This window comes from Montipora capricornis, chromosome 2 (assembly GCF_036669925.1).
Source record: "Montipora capricornis isolate CH-2021 chromosome 2, ASM3666992v2, whole genome shotgun sequence".
In the NCBI taxonomy this organism is placed as follows: domain Eukaryota; kingdom Metazoa; phylum Cnidaria; class Anthozoa; order Scleractinia; family Acroporidae; genus Montipora; species Montipora capricornis.
Genome location: NC_090884.1, coordinates 52,366,331 through 52,381,330, shown reverse-complemented (window position 1 = coordinate 52,381,330; position 15,000 = coordinate 52,366,331). Strand labels below are relative to the sequence as shown.

The window sequence follows — 15,000 nt, the reverse complement described above, 5'->3', positions numbered from 1 at the left end:
CTTAACGTAATTTTCGAATTTCACAAGATCGTTCCGCACCCGTATGATCATTGTCCTCGGTCGCAAGTGGGAGCTTTTTCTTAGTGTGGCCAAACCTAAGTTTGAACTTACTTTTACTCGAAGTAGAAGTACTTGAGGTTGAAGGGATTGCAACAGCAGATGTGCCTGTGCCTGACGCACTTCGTGAGGCTGCCTCCGTTTTCCCAGGGGGACAAAATGGAATGCATGAAGGTAGAACAATGGGTGGAGCTGGTGTGTGTTGAACCAAATCAGGAGGATGAGGAAATTGTTGCCCATTAATTTCGGGTGCTTTTACAGGCCCAATAGCGTTTTTACAGTACCTTAATTCATTGTTCAAAATTGGATGGAGTAGGAAGGTACAGCGGTCAAGAACATCGGGTTCCCCATTGTAATAGTCTAGTATAAGTTCAGTCCCAAATGCTTTCCTTTTTGCAGACTGGCAAATGTACCAGTCTTCGTGTGTTGAGCGAAAAAGAAAATTGCGAGCATATCTCATGACGTCGAAGATATGAAATGAACTGTCTCTATCTGAAAGTAAAAGTAAAGATAAGGGAAAAGAAACACGCGCTTGAAAAGAAATAGATTTTAGCAGCCTCTTAATGTACGCTTAATGACTTTACTCGTCTGTCACCTGGACAAAACAGCTTGCGGCCGCTTAGTTCCAATTGGTTATCGCGTAATTATCACCTCAAATGCAACCAATCGGCGCAGAGAATTTAAGTAACCTCCTATGTAATTATAATAAAGTGCTATAGGATATTTCCAACAATCACTGATCTGTCTCTGCGGCTACGTTTATTTAGGTGGCGGGAGTGAATCTGTTCAAGTAAGTCTGTTATAGAATCATCATCCATTGAATGAAAAGATCTTCTAACTCCTCCTTCATCTTCGTTCCCAAGACTGTTCTCCTCCGAGAAAAGCCGAAGGAACAAGCTTGACCCCTCAATGTGTTTCCTCCATCTTTTTTATATTTTTCGTTCGTCTTCTGGAACTAACGTTTGCAACATAAACGTATAGAACAGAAACGAAATTACAATTTGAAGCTCTCTCGGTGACCCAAGGACTGTAAGGTAATAGATTAAGCAAGTGTTTTCGTCAAAGTTCGTAGAGCGATGTTTATGTAGTTATTCACTCTTTGATTGCCTGAGAATTTTCCAAGCTGTGCTAGTTGAAGTAGTTGCTCTTCAGCATACCCCAATTGAAATCGAATTCAAGCGAGCTAACCAACAAATTATTCTGGATGTCGTTCAAAAGAAATGGAAGCATGCAACTCACCAAAAACATCACTTCCATCTCGCTTTTGGAGGAGAAAATGAAAATTCTTCTGCCTTATAAAATATCCAGGGAAGCACACAGACTCAAAGGAAACAGTATGACTTGCCGTGCCTGCTTTTGGAGAAAGGCTAGGTATGCGAGTAATGAACACGTTACACCATTGATCCAAGACAATTTCACCATTATGCGATCTCCAGCACTGGTTAAGTGTGAAGTTTTCCTGTGCATAAGGTATGTTGTAAGAATGAAAGGTATACATCGCATTTGCCACAACTGAAAGACAAGTAAGAACATAAACGTATTTTATCGACTGACATTTAAGCGCCGGATTTCTTTTGCATTTCTTTAAAAAGGACTGCTCCTACAGTGTCATCAGCGGAAAGCCGAAACGAACTCTAATGCTTCAAGTTAAACTCGACGGACGAAATAACCTATAACCAACTGTAGTTAGTGACCAATTTCTGCTTCTTTGTACCTTTCTAATACAAAATCTGATTAGGAATAAAGTGCTAAACAATATCAATCAAGGGCATTTACTAAAGTGACTTACCTAGTCTGGCTCCTCCCGCTCTCCAAACTATTTGCCTTGCCATATCCTGTGCATTCTCCCCTGGTTTTGGTTCATACGTAAGCTCCGTAACCAATTTACCACCGTAATTAACAACACGTCTTCCAGAAGGCAACGTGTAGCCTGCCCTACCACCTCGTCCAGTAAGGCAACGTGTAGCCTGCCCTACCGACCTCCACCTCCACCACACCGTACGTATATGAAGTGCCCAGGAAGCTTCCAGTGACTCCTAATTGTCCTCCGACCATTGTACCACCTCCTGCACCTCCTCCTGCAGCGCCACCTTCAGCGGCACCCGCTGCAGCTCCAGCACTTCCCCCTCCCGAAGTTGAACTTCCAGTTCCACCTCTTACACCTCCAAAGCCAGTGCCAACGAAACTCGCTGCACCACCTTCCACTACACCTCCGCCTCCACCTCCGCCTCCGCCTCCGCCTCCGCCTCCGCCTCCTTCTCCTCCTCCTCTACCTAGCCCTGCCCCGCCTTCTCCAGCCGCGGCTCCTGCTCCTCTGCCTACCCCTGTCCCTCCTGCTCCAGCCGCGCCTCCTCCTCCTCTGCCTACCCCTGCCCCGACTGCTCCAGCCGCGGCTCCTCCTCCTCTGCCTATCCCTGTCCCTGCTGCTCCGGCTCCGCCTCCTCCTGCCCTGCCAGCTCCGCCCCCGACTCCTCCGACCCCGGCTCCTCCGGCCCCAGCTCCTCCTCCTCCTCCTCCTCTTCCTCCTCCTAAACTCCCATTGCCAATACCCTGTGAACCGTTTGCAGTTCCTAGTGCTGCTCCTGCACTCGCAGCCCCTGCAGCTGCTGCTGCACTAGCAGCAGTTCTAGCTCCTCCTGTGGCACCAACAGATCCAGTCGCTGCAGATGCTGCCCCAGCAGCAGCTTGACTACTTGATTCCATCCCAGGTCCAGTAACTGAGACAACTTCACCACCTTCAACGTTTATCTTGAATTTGTTTGTACTGTCGCCTTGAAGCGTGTTCAGTGCATCCTCTAGTGCTGTTGTCGTCATCTGAATTGCAGCGTTTACCCCTGCAATTGCTCCTGCCGATGCCCCAGTATGCATTCCCGCCTTCGCCCCTGCTTTGGCTCCTGCCCTGGCACCACTCCTCATAGCAAATCTCTCCCCAAAAGATAACCCAGCCTTCGCCCCAGCTTCTGCTGCTATTCTAAGGAGGAGTGCTTGGTATGTGGCATTTCTTTCTAGAAAGGTTCGATAAACGCCTGTTCAGTTCAGTATGACGAAACATCAAATGAAGAGGACATCTTAAGAGGAGTTCAATCAGCTTGCTACTACTCAAACATGTTCTATTAAATACAGATCTACCCATTTTGGTTTTTGAAGTCGCATCTATGCTCAATTGTTCATGTTCAGTGCAACTGCCTTGGGTTAAGAATTGAGGGAAATATCACGCACCTAAGTCGAAACTCTCATGTCATTCTTAATTTGGGCAGAAAAAGTGCCATAAAATCAGTCTCCGAAGACAAACAAGAATTCCTCACACGGTATTTGTGGTAGTACAATCATCTATTACAACTGAAAATTTGGAAGCGATATCTTAAAACCTGTCGGGACAGGAAGTCAGAGAAGTTGTAATTTTGCCGTCAAAATAAAGCCCTGAAATCGAACTTGAAGATTTCGCGTGCAGTTCACAGTCTGCTGAGTAACTCCGCTCCCTACTTGAAAGCCAGTTATGCTGAGCCAATCAGCGTTCTGACACCTGCCAAGCTGTCAATTGACACCCAATCCTCTCACGTGTGATTAACATGATACGTCGAGCATTTTTGGCAAGAAGATTATGGCGGGAAACAAAGAAAAGCGGTTTTAGTAGCTTTAAAATTAATTTTTCAGAATATTTTTTCAGAAAAATATACTTCACAGCCCACCGATTCAAGATTTGCAAAAACAAAAAATTTGAGCGAGACGTCCAAATTTGCCTTTACCGAGACCTTAAGTTTTTGGTTTGAACTAGAAAATTGGTCTATTCTTGGCTTACAAGTGAACTTTTGACTTTTCTTTGAACGAGAGACAACGTAGTTAATCTAAGATACTTTAAAAAATTGCAACCGTTGAGAGCTATCAACGTGTGTTCAATGTATTATTGGTTTTGCAAGGTGATTTCTTGTCCCCGTTCTTTGAGAATCACAATGTTTAACTCCTACGTGTGAGTTCTAGAATTGTAAGTCACTCATGCAGGTGATGCCTACCACCTACCATAGGATTTTCTGAACGTGGTCCATAAGAAAGTAGAAGGAATCACTTTGTAAAATTTTCCGTCTGGTGTCTCCAAAGCAACCTCTAAATGGTCGTATTGATGATCGTCTTTCATTATTGACTCCATGTAGTAAAACTTTTCCTTTTCAAGATGAATTGGAAGAGACTTTTGATTTGAATACCTTAAACAGAAAGAGAAGGCGTTCCGCTAGCTTAATCTGACAATCCACAGAAAATCTGCAGAATACAAAGGTAGGTTACCGGTGGCAGACCCAGAAAATCCAGAAAAAGTTGCCGAAAAATTTCCTGTAAGAGTGGCCGCCGCCTGAAGCATACAAAAACGAAACCTTCTCTATCTTTTTTGATGCGAATGTTTAAAGAAGCCTCGTTCAGGGGAATATGTCTGCGTACACCCTGGTCTCCCGCACGGGAATGAAGATATGAAGCACTGCAAGTTACACCAATTTCGCATGCGGGCATAATTTCTTGTGGTACCACACCTATTAACTGTCGAATAGTTGGGTCCGATCTCTATTAAGTTATAGAGACAGAAGTTAGACATAAAGCTTTTTAAAGTTTTTATGACCAGTAGTAATCTATCTTTCGCCGTTTCAAGTAAACAAGATGCTAAACGTGATCTCTTTAATGCCAACCGATGTTCATATGTGATTGGGTTGCTTCTCGTGTAGAATCTTACCGATCGTACTCGTATGGCTCACTAGGAAAACCCCCATCAACTTCACAGATCATCGTCTTGCCGGCAGCAGTTTCGTCCGTGCTAAGATACAGCTCGCTTCCGGCGTTTGAAGCTACAAGAAGGATGTTAAACACCGCCTTGATTTATTTTATGGCATTTATTCACAAGAGGGGGTACGTACGATTGGGAAATCAGGATTTAGATCTGGATCTTTCGATTTTCAATCAAACACCAAATCAGAAAACGGATTTTGTTGCGATTTAACTAATTCAAATCCTTCCTGACATGGATTTCCAATTAGTAAAATCCGCGACAAAACTCCGTTTTCAGACTTTGTGTTCGATTGGTAATCGGAAGATCCAGATTTTAAGATCTAAATCCGGATTTTCCAATCAAAAGCACCCTAAAACATCGATCGTTGGAGGGGCAAGTCATGACAAAAACTTTCCAAAGAGAAACGCAAGATTTGTGATGTGAATCTAGAGTTTTGCTCCAAGGGAAATTTGAAAACTAGGGTTTCAATGTGTATAAAGACTTTTTCATACAGCGGTCTGGCAACGATCTGAGAGTCATTTTAAGCAAAAGCATTGTATCCAAAATGGAAGCTATTGATTAAAGTTTAGGACATCACTTTCATTACTTAGCTAAATAATTTCCGATTACGACAGCTTTACTACACTAAAAGAGCGCTAACTGGAATTATGCCTCCTTTTAATTGATCAAATTTATATATCGTTTTAATTAATAAAGTAATTAGATTACCAGTTAATTTAATATAATTTAATTATCCACGGATGCCTCTTTTAATTTAGTTTTTTCGGAGGGTAAAGAAGGGTACAATTCAAAACCTAATCCACACTTTGTACAACCATAAAATAACAATTGAAGACAATTATCCTTACACAGATAAAAATAGTGGTCCCCGGTCTGAATAGGAACGAAATAAGTTCTCATACGAGCTCCGAAAAAGTCGGCCCACTTCTGTGGTTGTTCAAAGGTGGGAACACACAAGGACAGACTTGGCAAGGTTGGATATCGTGGATCCGCGAGCAAAAATTTCACACGTTTGTAATCTATTCTGTCCCATCTCTCAAGGTACGCGCCGTGCTTCACTGAAAGAGAACAAGAGATTCCATTGGATGGTTCGAATTTGGTGTCATAAAACCAGAACTGACCAATCACGGAAGACGCAAGTCAACATTCACAGAAACAGAACTATGGGAAAATATGACACTGCAACCCGAAATGACCCAGTTGTCTTGCTTGTTTCACCTCCTAAAGCAGCACAGTTTTCTTTTCACTAAAATAAAGGGATTTAGATTTGCCGTGATTGAAAACAGCATTACTGCTTTTTTTCCTCGTTTTCTTCATGTGGTAAGCACACCACGAATAGTGGGTACAGAACGCATGTGCACTCGTAAAATGTGCGGTTTGGCTCGAACCGCCCCTGTCTAGCTACTTTCGGTACCAATAAGGGAAAGATTGATCGACGGTCACGCCTAAACTTGTGACTGATATAACCCAGTGACCTACTCGTAACTGCACAATTTAAAAAAAAATGCTGATATTTATTTCGCAACTTTTCTTAAACCTGACATAACCTAACAGCTCCCACTTACTGCCACAAGGAGGTCCCTCGCTTCCAAACTTTCTCCTGTGCCTTATCAGCTCGTGGTCATCCTCTGCTGCAAACAGAAGAAACATTTACTATCATCAGTATTGCTATTCATAATGAAGTGACCAGAGCAAGACGACTTGACATAAACATTTTATAAAAGCCATAGAGCTTTTTTTCCGTGTTTACATAGCCTCATCTAAACACTCGGGGAAGTTGGGAGAATTCTCGACAGTTACGCAAACCCACAAGGATGTCTTGAATTCTTCCAAACACGGAAAGAGTCCTCTTTTGCTTAAGTTAAAAAGCTTTATTCGTTTCGCAAATTCTCTAGTTGATACTAGAGTTTGTAAATCTTTATGTGCAGTTAAGAAAAGGAATCGATAAACCTCCCATTAGAAGAACCGAAAAAAATATTTAACCAGAAGCTAGAGAATAAATCTGATAAAAAACGTCAGATTCTTAATCCAACTAGGACACAACCGAGAAAAAGTTCTTGATAGCCGAATGCTGAACTAGCCCGTTCACACGAGCAGTTTTTTTAGACATCATCTGTATTTGGCAAATGCGTTTAATCGTGTAAATGGTACAGCAAATAATTTCTCAACACTTTAAAGTTTAGTCGGGCAGTAAGGACAATGGGCATCAGAGATCTGAACTGAAACAAGTGGAGGCTGCTGAGTCGTCCTCCAAAAATACGGTGGTTAATTAAGAACAGGCAAAAATATTTTCGGCCATTATAGATTTTCTAGTATTATTTAATAACAAGGAATTAATTAAGGAAATGAACGTAGGCGGTGGGTTAAGCCATAGAAACCCATGCAAGCCTAGAAGCTTGCTAGATCAATTGCCAGCAATTCTTCTTTTATCACTGGAAGACCTTCCTTGTACTTTGCATTACACTATAATCAGTTTTAATTGATTTTCAAATGGTTTTCAAGTCTTTAAACGGTCTGGTTCCCGAATATCTCACTTCTAAATTTGTAACTCGAAATGAATCAAATTATGCTCTGAGGGGCTCGATTAACAAACTTGTTGTTCGCTTTCCGAGAACTAACTACATGAAAAATAGTTTTAGTTACAGTGGCGCAACTCTTTGGAACAGCTTACCCTGTAACATTAGAGAGTCTGCTTCATTAAATCAATTTAAATGCCTTCTCTATCATACTTTTTAAACACACGGCATTCATGGAAATCAGGTTTATAAGTGGAATATTGTAGCAAGTTAATATAATATTAGGACTACAATTTTAGAATTTTAGTTTTAGGATTTTTAGACACTTTATTGTAATTTATTGTACCTGATGAATTTTTACCGTGTATAAATAAGGATTAAAGATTACAGAAAGTTAAGTCTGTTCAAAAATAGGTGCTTCACGGCCAACGTTGGCAAAAAACGTAATCCTTCCTTGTACTTGTGCATGTTCATGCCGTGAAGTTAAGATCTTCAGTTCCCACGGCCTAGAGCAGCGGTGATCTAACCCGAAGGTCGTGGGTTCAATTCACACTCTGGTCAGAGTTTTTCTCTGTCCTTGTGTGGGCCCATTTCCATTGGTAGGGCTAACGCTCACATGGTTCGTATGGAGTAAAAACCTAGTACCTCACATTACACTCTGACTAGTTAAGTCTTCAAATATAAGAGCTTCACGGCCAACGTGTTCTTTGCCGTGACGTTAAGAGCTTCAGTTCCCAAGGCCTGCTCCCGTCCCGTCCGGGTGTATTTAGCACCACTTTAAGTGGCTGCTTCACATGCCATACATGTGGTAAGTTGGGTTCACTTAAAGGGATGCTTAAAACACCCGCCTGGTATGTTAGCTACGCCATGCTGATGAAGCCCAAAAGGCCGAAACCGCTGTCTATGGCTGCTAATTGACCGGGTGAAATGGTTGTGCGCATGGGTGATCTGTTGGCCACACCGGGTTGGTGTTAGCGTGTGTCACCTTGCTTGTATTGTTATTCATTCACGGCACGGGATCATTAGAACCCACAAATGACCAGCTCCCAACGTCAGTGGCTTCATAGCTTCATAGTTGCTTAGAGCATTGCACCAGTATCGAGGTCACGGGTTCAAATCCCGTTGAAGTCCGGATTTTTCAGGCTTCTCTACGCAATTGCTAAAATTGCGTTCATAACTACGAGGACTGGGACGGACAAGATGGTGGTACAGACGTGTCCGTAAGAGCTAGCTCCGCACTTGTTAGCTAATTACAAGGTAAAGCGCACATCAACACAGCGAAGTGATTCTAGCGGTTCTGAATCAAGTTCTCCATCGGATAATCGACTCCGAAACAAGAAGTACAATGAAAACGAAGGTGAAGTCCAAGAAGTCTTCAAAGAAGTAGTTGAAGTTTCACCCGCTCAAGAATTAGAAATGACCGATAAGATGTCAGAGAAGCTTGACGAAATATGAATGAAGCTAAATAAGCTAGACAGCATTGACAAGACTTTGAGTAACCTGTGTTCAAAGATTGCCATTGTGGAAGGCGACATATCGAAATTGAAAGCTGACGCGCGTGGTACTGATACTAAACTGCAACAAATGGATGAAGGCTTAAAGTGGTTTAATAAAGAAGTGAAGGACATATTTCGTGTTTAAGTGCTTTTGAATCAAAAACGATCTCGGTGACCCCCAATTTTTATTGCTGAAAAGTGATTAGCAGTCTAAGATGAAAATCTCTGCAAAGTTTAAAAAAATGCTCTAGAGTGGATAAGTTTAAAAAAATTCTCTAGAGTGGATTCAGAACTATCTTAAAATTTTCCAATAGTGAAGGTGGCTCTGAATCTGCTCCAGATATATTTTTTTAAACTTTGCAGAGAATTTTATCTTAGTGTGCGAATCACTCTCCAGCGATAAAAAATGGGGGTCACCGAGATCGTTGCCATGTTTACATCACCTGTTACGTCACATTAACGAGTGCGTCTTGTTAAGCACTTATAGGTGTTTCACATGGTATCATAACATTGCCGTTAAGTGAAACTGTTGTGTAGATTCAATTCTCCCAAATAGTGCAGTTTATTAGCAGTTTTAGTGGTAGTTTTGTTTATTGAAACCTCTAGCAGATTTCATCTGAATTACAGGCCTGGTCAGATATAACTATACGAATAAATGGATACTTATAAATGCTGAATACGATAAATATACATAAATAATACAAACTACACTAATAAACACATTACGTCGAGTCAGTAGCGTATTCGTTTGTGACAAAGTCACCAAACCTATTTATGGCAGTTGTCTTAGTTTTACTCTATCTCTCGATCTGAGTGAATAGTGGGCAGAGGCACTTGGAGATTCTAATTTGCTAGCAACTAGCTTGTAAACCGGGTTATCCGGATTAAGCTGTGCAATGAATTCGTGACAAGCCGCTGATCTACGATCTTGAAGGGTTGATATACCGGCTAAATTTAAGGCCTTGCTATAAGTGTTACAACTGGTTTGAGCCTCCTTATACAATACAATACAATACAATACAATACAATACAATACAATACAATACAATACAATACAATACAATACATATTTAATTGACCGCTCCCCATAGGGGCTTTTCAGGGCCAATGAAACACAACGAAACGACAGAACAGCACAAGAACAACAACTGTTAAGAATCCCAACTGGCCGGAGACAAACCAGTTGGCTATTTACAAGTGCAGCTGAGAAGTTAAACCAGGGACTACCAGGATCAAATTCAACGAGTGGTTAGAGCGGGTCTTGAACCCGGGATCTCCGGATCTCAAGGCAAGCGCGCCAACCACTGGGCCACACTGCCTCCTTAAGCAGCGTGCTTTGGTTTGTGGCCATGGCAGTCTCTATCTTCGTTGAAATTCTGGAGTTCGTTTTCGTCGGTGCTCGGGGGATTTTTTGCTGTCTTAGACAAACACGAGCGTTGTAAGCTGATGGGAACCTTGGTCAGAAACTATAAAACTCGAGCGCCTTACAGAAGTGAGGGGGAGAGCGAAAAAATTCTAGTCCAAAGTAATGATTCATACAACCAGAGCTGTTGGTCCGTTTAAAGAGAAAGAGCCTACCCGCATCAACACCAGCCTACGGGCCTGTTATGTACTTGAGCTTGTATTTGATGTATTTAAGTGTCAACTGCATTTAGCCCAGGGGCACTAAAGTAATTGGGGACTCTGTACAAAGTCAAATCAAATCAAATCAACAGCATATGATCTCGTAGGGTGGTTTTTGAGGAGACGGGAAAATTACCGGAGTACCCGTAGAAAAACCCTCTCGGAGCAGAGAAGAGAACCAACAAACTTAAGCCACATGTGACACCGGGTCACCACTAATCCATCCCTGCAATCATGATCCTCCTCAAAAACACTGAATATTGCGTATGTGGCAACTGTACTTCTATTTGCGAGTTAAAAGCTAACTCGCCAGCCTCTCGGCAAACATATTTGCCTCATAAAAACCGACCAATATTCCTCGTCTACACTAGCCAAAAAAAAGAACCCGCACAGAAAAATTGTCAGATAAAAATATTGCTCGTGTAAACCACAGAAAATTGACGCGTATTTTTTTGCTGAACTACCAAATGATTTTTTCATCATCATTGCACTAATTTTTCTTTTATCCTCACTCGTTCTCAAGGCACTCAACCATCAGAAGTTGATTTGGTATGAGACGTGTCAAGTACATGGCATCAGTCTGGCAAAATGAGTGTGGCAACAGAACTTCTCCCACGAACAATGCTAGCAGAAAAGGAAATACAGTTTCTGGACGCACTTCGTTCTACGTAGGCATACAAAGGAACAGAAAACTTCGTCTTTGAAATAATAGACATCTTACGTTACGTGGTAGACTCCGCTAGTATGACATTGTAAAACCGCACAAACTTACCAGCAGAATTTGTCGATGTTGTGTTTGTTTGTTTATATCCTTTAAAAAATGATACCAAAACAAAAAAATAAAGGAAAATAACGGCTTGTCGACACCGCATGACAAAAAGTCGTCAGGAACTAACATTAAAAAGAATTGACTTTTTCTCGATTCATATCTTCCTCGATTGCCAAATTGAACTCCCACCTGTAACGGTGAGATCGTTTAAAAGGTTAAGTATGTCACAATAATATATTTATTGTCTCAAAACGTCAACTGGTTTTCCTACTTTTCAACCATAATAAAGTGGTTCCGTAAGTTCGTAATATAACGGGTTAACAGAGTTTTCTTCAGCCAAATTGGGAACTCAGATGTCATGAGTAATAAAGAAATATAATTCTACATCACTCTAACCATTATTGGTCTACCTTGAGGATCATCGATGCTTGCAATAAATCCTGACACAACAAGAAAAAGAAACAAACAAACATAGAAGAAGTAAAACATGACTGAAGCCAAGAATTTATTTAAGCTTCTTTTGTTAAGTTGACAATTATTTAAGAACCAAAAGTATTCATTCTGTCATTGCATCTAAGATCCTCTCTGACCCATTCCTAACAGATCCAGTCTCGTCGCTAATAAGGCAAAGCCTAATATACAAAACTCATGGATTTAATTTCCATTAAAGATTCCTAAATTTATTTAGATTTGTTTTGTAACAGGCGAGACTCATTGGAGTGTTTGTCTATGACAAACGAGAGCAGGTACGTCTGGGGATAACAATGGCGAACTTTAAGTGGGAGTACAGTGCCTTGCGCAGGCATTGATGTTGAAGACATTCTTGTCCCCAGGGCCCTCAATTAAAGACAAGAAAGGCGCTAGAGACGAGAATGGTTTGGAGGTCGGAATTTTTTTCCAGTGAGCGTTCTCAAAAGGAAACTTCTTACTCGTTCTCGAAACTCGTGCTCCAATCTAAACTAACTCAGCGCAACTGGAAAAGAAAACCGGCTTGTATTATAAAACAGTTTTTTTTTCAGAACTCTAGTGCGAATTATAATGACAACAAAATCACCGCAATTGTAGCTGACATGAGACTACAGATAAGCCAAAGCCTATTTCACCAATAACAACACTGGCTCTTAAAAGAAAGCTAATCCTATAACGAAAAATGTAGTGTCCATAAAGTTCGCTTAAGTTCAAAAAGAACTATTTACAAGGCTAGAGATAGAGGGTTTAGAATACCGCATCCGTCGATTGTTTGTAAAGGTGTCCATTGAAACTGAACACGGTGTTTTAGTGACGTTGCAGAGAAGACGCTTAAAGAGAGTTTTAGGGCTGAGTTGAGGTAGTAAAGCCTAGTTTAAATAGACAAATCAAGTCCTACGTTGCGAAACGTTTCCCATCGGGAATTAGCTAAAAGATTAGCGGACGGTTCTTTAATACCCTGATGATGTGCATTATACGTTGTTGAAAACGTTCGTTTTTTTTTTTACTTTGAAAATTTTTTTACCCTTTTAAATGGTTCTTTTTGAAATACGTAGTAGTGAATCTTTCTTTGGTTACAATAGGGCTTCAGCTTTTTCCTTTACTTGCGATGTTGTGAAGTATCGCAAAAACCACAGTATCCAATAGGGCTGAATTTTATTCATCGTCTCGTTCGTTTCATTGTCTCGTGTCTTATCTTACGACCTTTCTTTCCCGCTGGTCCATATTCCTCTTCGGCGTGACCAACTGCATGACAAAAAAACACTGTTCTTTTCTCTTATTCCGCTTTAATTCAGATATCCACACTAAATTGCGCAGATGCAATCTCTTTTTCGGGTTTTATACATCTCGTCCTCGTCGATGTATTCGTTAATGTTTCTATGATGTACAGCAATGTATTGGGCACAACGGATGGCACTGTCCAGTATCAATACAGCTGCTTGGGCAAACTACAAAACGAAAACACACAAATCTTTCTTAAATATATTTCCTTTTGGAAAGAGATGGTGGTCTTAATAAGTCTTTTGGAAATTCAGGTGTACAAAATGGCGTCCACAATATGATCTTGATGTCACCATTCTCAGTTGTTTTAGCGACTTTCAACTCTGAGAAACTTCGTCTTCATAAGACTTCAGAAGAAATATTGGATACCCTAACAGCCCCATAATTCTCCAACGATACCTCAATACACTTGAAGCTCAGGCGTTTGATACCATCACAACTGAAATTTATTTTTAGATTTTCCTTATTTTTTGAAAATTCATAAGTTACCGTTAACAGGAACAGGTGTCTTCCGCCCGTGGTAATGGTAATGAAAGTGAACGGTTCCATTATCTGTAAAATTAAATGAAATAAGCTAATTCTCCATTGCTCTCCAGAAAAAAAAAACTTATTCAGAAAAAGCATCAATGAAAATAAATTCGTGCACTGCTCTGTTTTGGTGTTTAATTTAATTGATTTTTCCTGTCTTACAGGAGTCCCGTTTTCCCCTTTAAGCCTTCATTTTTTTTATCTTTTTCCACCGTATCCATTTCAACTAAATTTCCAGTCTTTTGGCATAAGTATTTCCGTAGTACTGACATAAGAGCGATGTGTGAGAGGCATGGTTCCTATTGCTCGTTTACGTCACTCTTTCCTTTAATGATGAAATGAAATATGAAATGAATCATATATATTTCACTGCGGATATGAAACCAAGTAAATCTATGATCCTCGAAGTTATGAACGTAATTTCAGCTGCTTGATAGCTCAGTTGGTTAAAGCGTCGCACCGATATCGCGAGGTCACGGGTTCAAACCCCGTCGATCCCTTATTGAATTCTGTTTCATGATCATCTAAAAATCATTAACAATACCCAGGATACAGTGCAACAAGCCCCTTATGCTCAAATCTGAATTAACCGTGTTCTTTTCTGCTAGTCAAGATACATTTTTCTGTCGTTGTTGATTTTAATGTTTTTTATTATCCTCCGCGTTTCTTATAAATTTTAGACAAGTTGCATTCTTTCATCGGCTAAAGTTTTATTCTTACCGCTTGGTGAAGACGAGGTCGAGGCTTGCGTTTTGGGAGGAGATGGAGAAACCAAAGGAGCCTGAGTTGATGAGGCTTTAGGAGCCGGTGGAGACACTGTAGCAGGGGCTGTAGGTAAAGAGGGAGGAGCGACTACTTTGGGAAGAACAGGCGATATCTGAGTCGTGTTTGCAGGAAGGAGATCTGTGAACCGAAACCAATTGGTCAAATTTTATAATTCATGAAGTCAATGGTCAGACGTCTTAATTTATGAGGGATTTGATCTAAGGCTGACATACTTTTTTCAATATACTGGAGAAAAAACTGACTTGATATACCCAAAGCATCTGTGAGTCTAGGACCAAAATATAACTTGTTTTGACTTACCATGGTTTGTTAAAAATGGGGCTACAATCTTGGAAAAAAAATGTTGTAACAGTGACACAAATTTATCGTCATTTCCACACACCCCTACTCAGGAAAGAATTTACACTCCCCTTCCTCCTCCCTCCTTAGTCAATGTTGCTGAGTATTGTCATCTGTTCTACAGTATTATTCCGACCACGATAAATCAGCATTGAGTTTGGGGGGAGGAGAAAGGGCAGCTTTTACTAAGCGGAAACATTTGGATCAGTTTTTAGAGTACCAAAAATGCGTCTTTGTCTCAACAGGTTTTTTTCGAAACTGTAGTTTCTTAAGAAACGTCGGTGCTGCCTAGATGAAGTTGCCTCGGTGAGGAGTGAAACACGAAAAAGGAAAACCAATCGCAAAGTTCTACGATAAATACGAAATCAT

At 40.9% G+C, this 15,000-nt stretch overlaps 2 protein-coding genes across 2 annotated transcripts in view; both read right to left on the bottom strand.

Annotated features, from left to right (window-relative positions):
* LOC138037494 (uncharacterized) overlaps positions 1–11,355 on the bottom strand; it is a 26,351-nt gene extending 14,996 nt beyond the window's left edge. The window contains exons 1-9 of the mRNA XM_068883411.1: positions 11,233–11,355; positions 6,391–6,456; positions 5,674–5,883; positions 4,772–4,883; positions 4,075–4,256; positions 2,034–3,062; positions 1,847–1,987; positions 1,297–1,569; positions 112–549 (exon numbers count right to left, since the gene is read on the bottom strand). Of these exons, the coding sequence (XP_068739512.1) occupies positions 112–549; positions 1,297–1,569; positions 1,847–1,987; positions 2,034–3,062; positions 4,075–4,256; positions 4,772–4,883; positions 5,674–5,883; positions 6,391–6,456; positions 11,233–11,332 (2,551 nt within the window). The 5' untranslated portion in view covers positions 11,333–11,355. The remainder of the gene's footprint in view (positions 1–111; positions 550–1,296; positions 1,570–1,846; positions 1,988–2,033; positions 3,063–4,074; positions 4,257–4,771; positions 4,884–5,673; positions 5,884–6,390; positions 6,457–11,232) is intronic.
* A 403-nt stretch (positions 11,356–11,758) lies between these two features.
* Positions 11,759–15,000, bottom strand: part of LOC138037493 (uncharacterized) — a 21,966-nt gene continuing 18,724 nt past the window's right edge. Inside the window, exons 10-12 of the mRNA XM_068883410.1 lie at positions 14,227–14,409; positions 13,468–13,530; positions 11,759–13,145 (exon numbers count right to left, since the gene is read on the bottom strand). Of these exons, the coding sequence (XP_068739511.1) occupies positions 13,075–13,145; positions 13,468–13,530; positions 14,227–14,409 (317 nt within the window). The 3' untranslated portion in view covers positions 11,759–13,074. The remainder of the gene's footprint in view (positions 13,146–13,467; positions 13,531–14,226; positions 14,410–15,000) is intronic.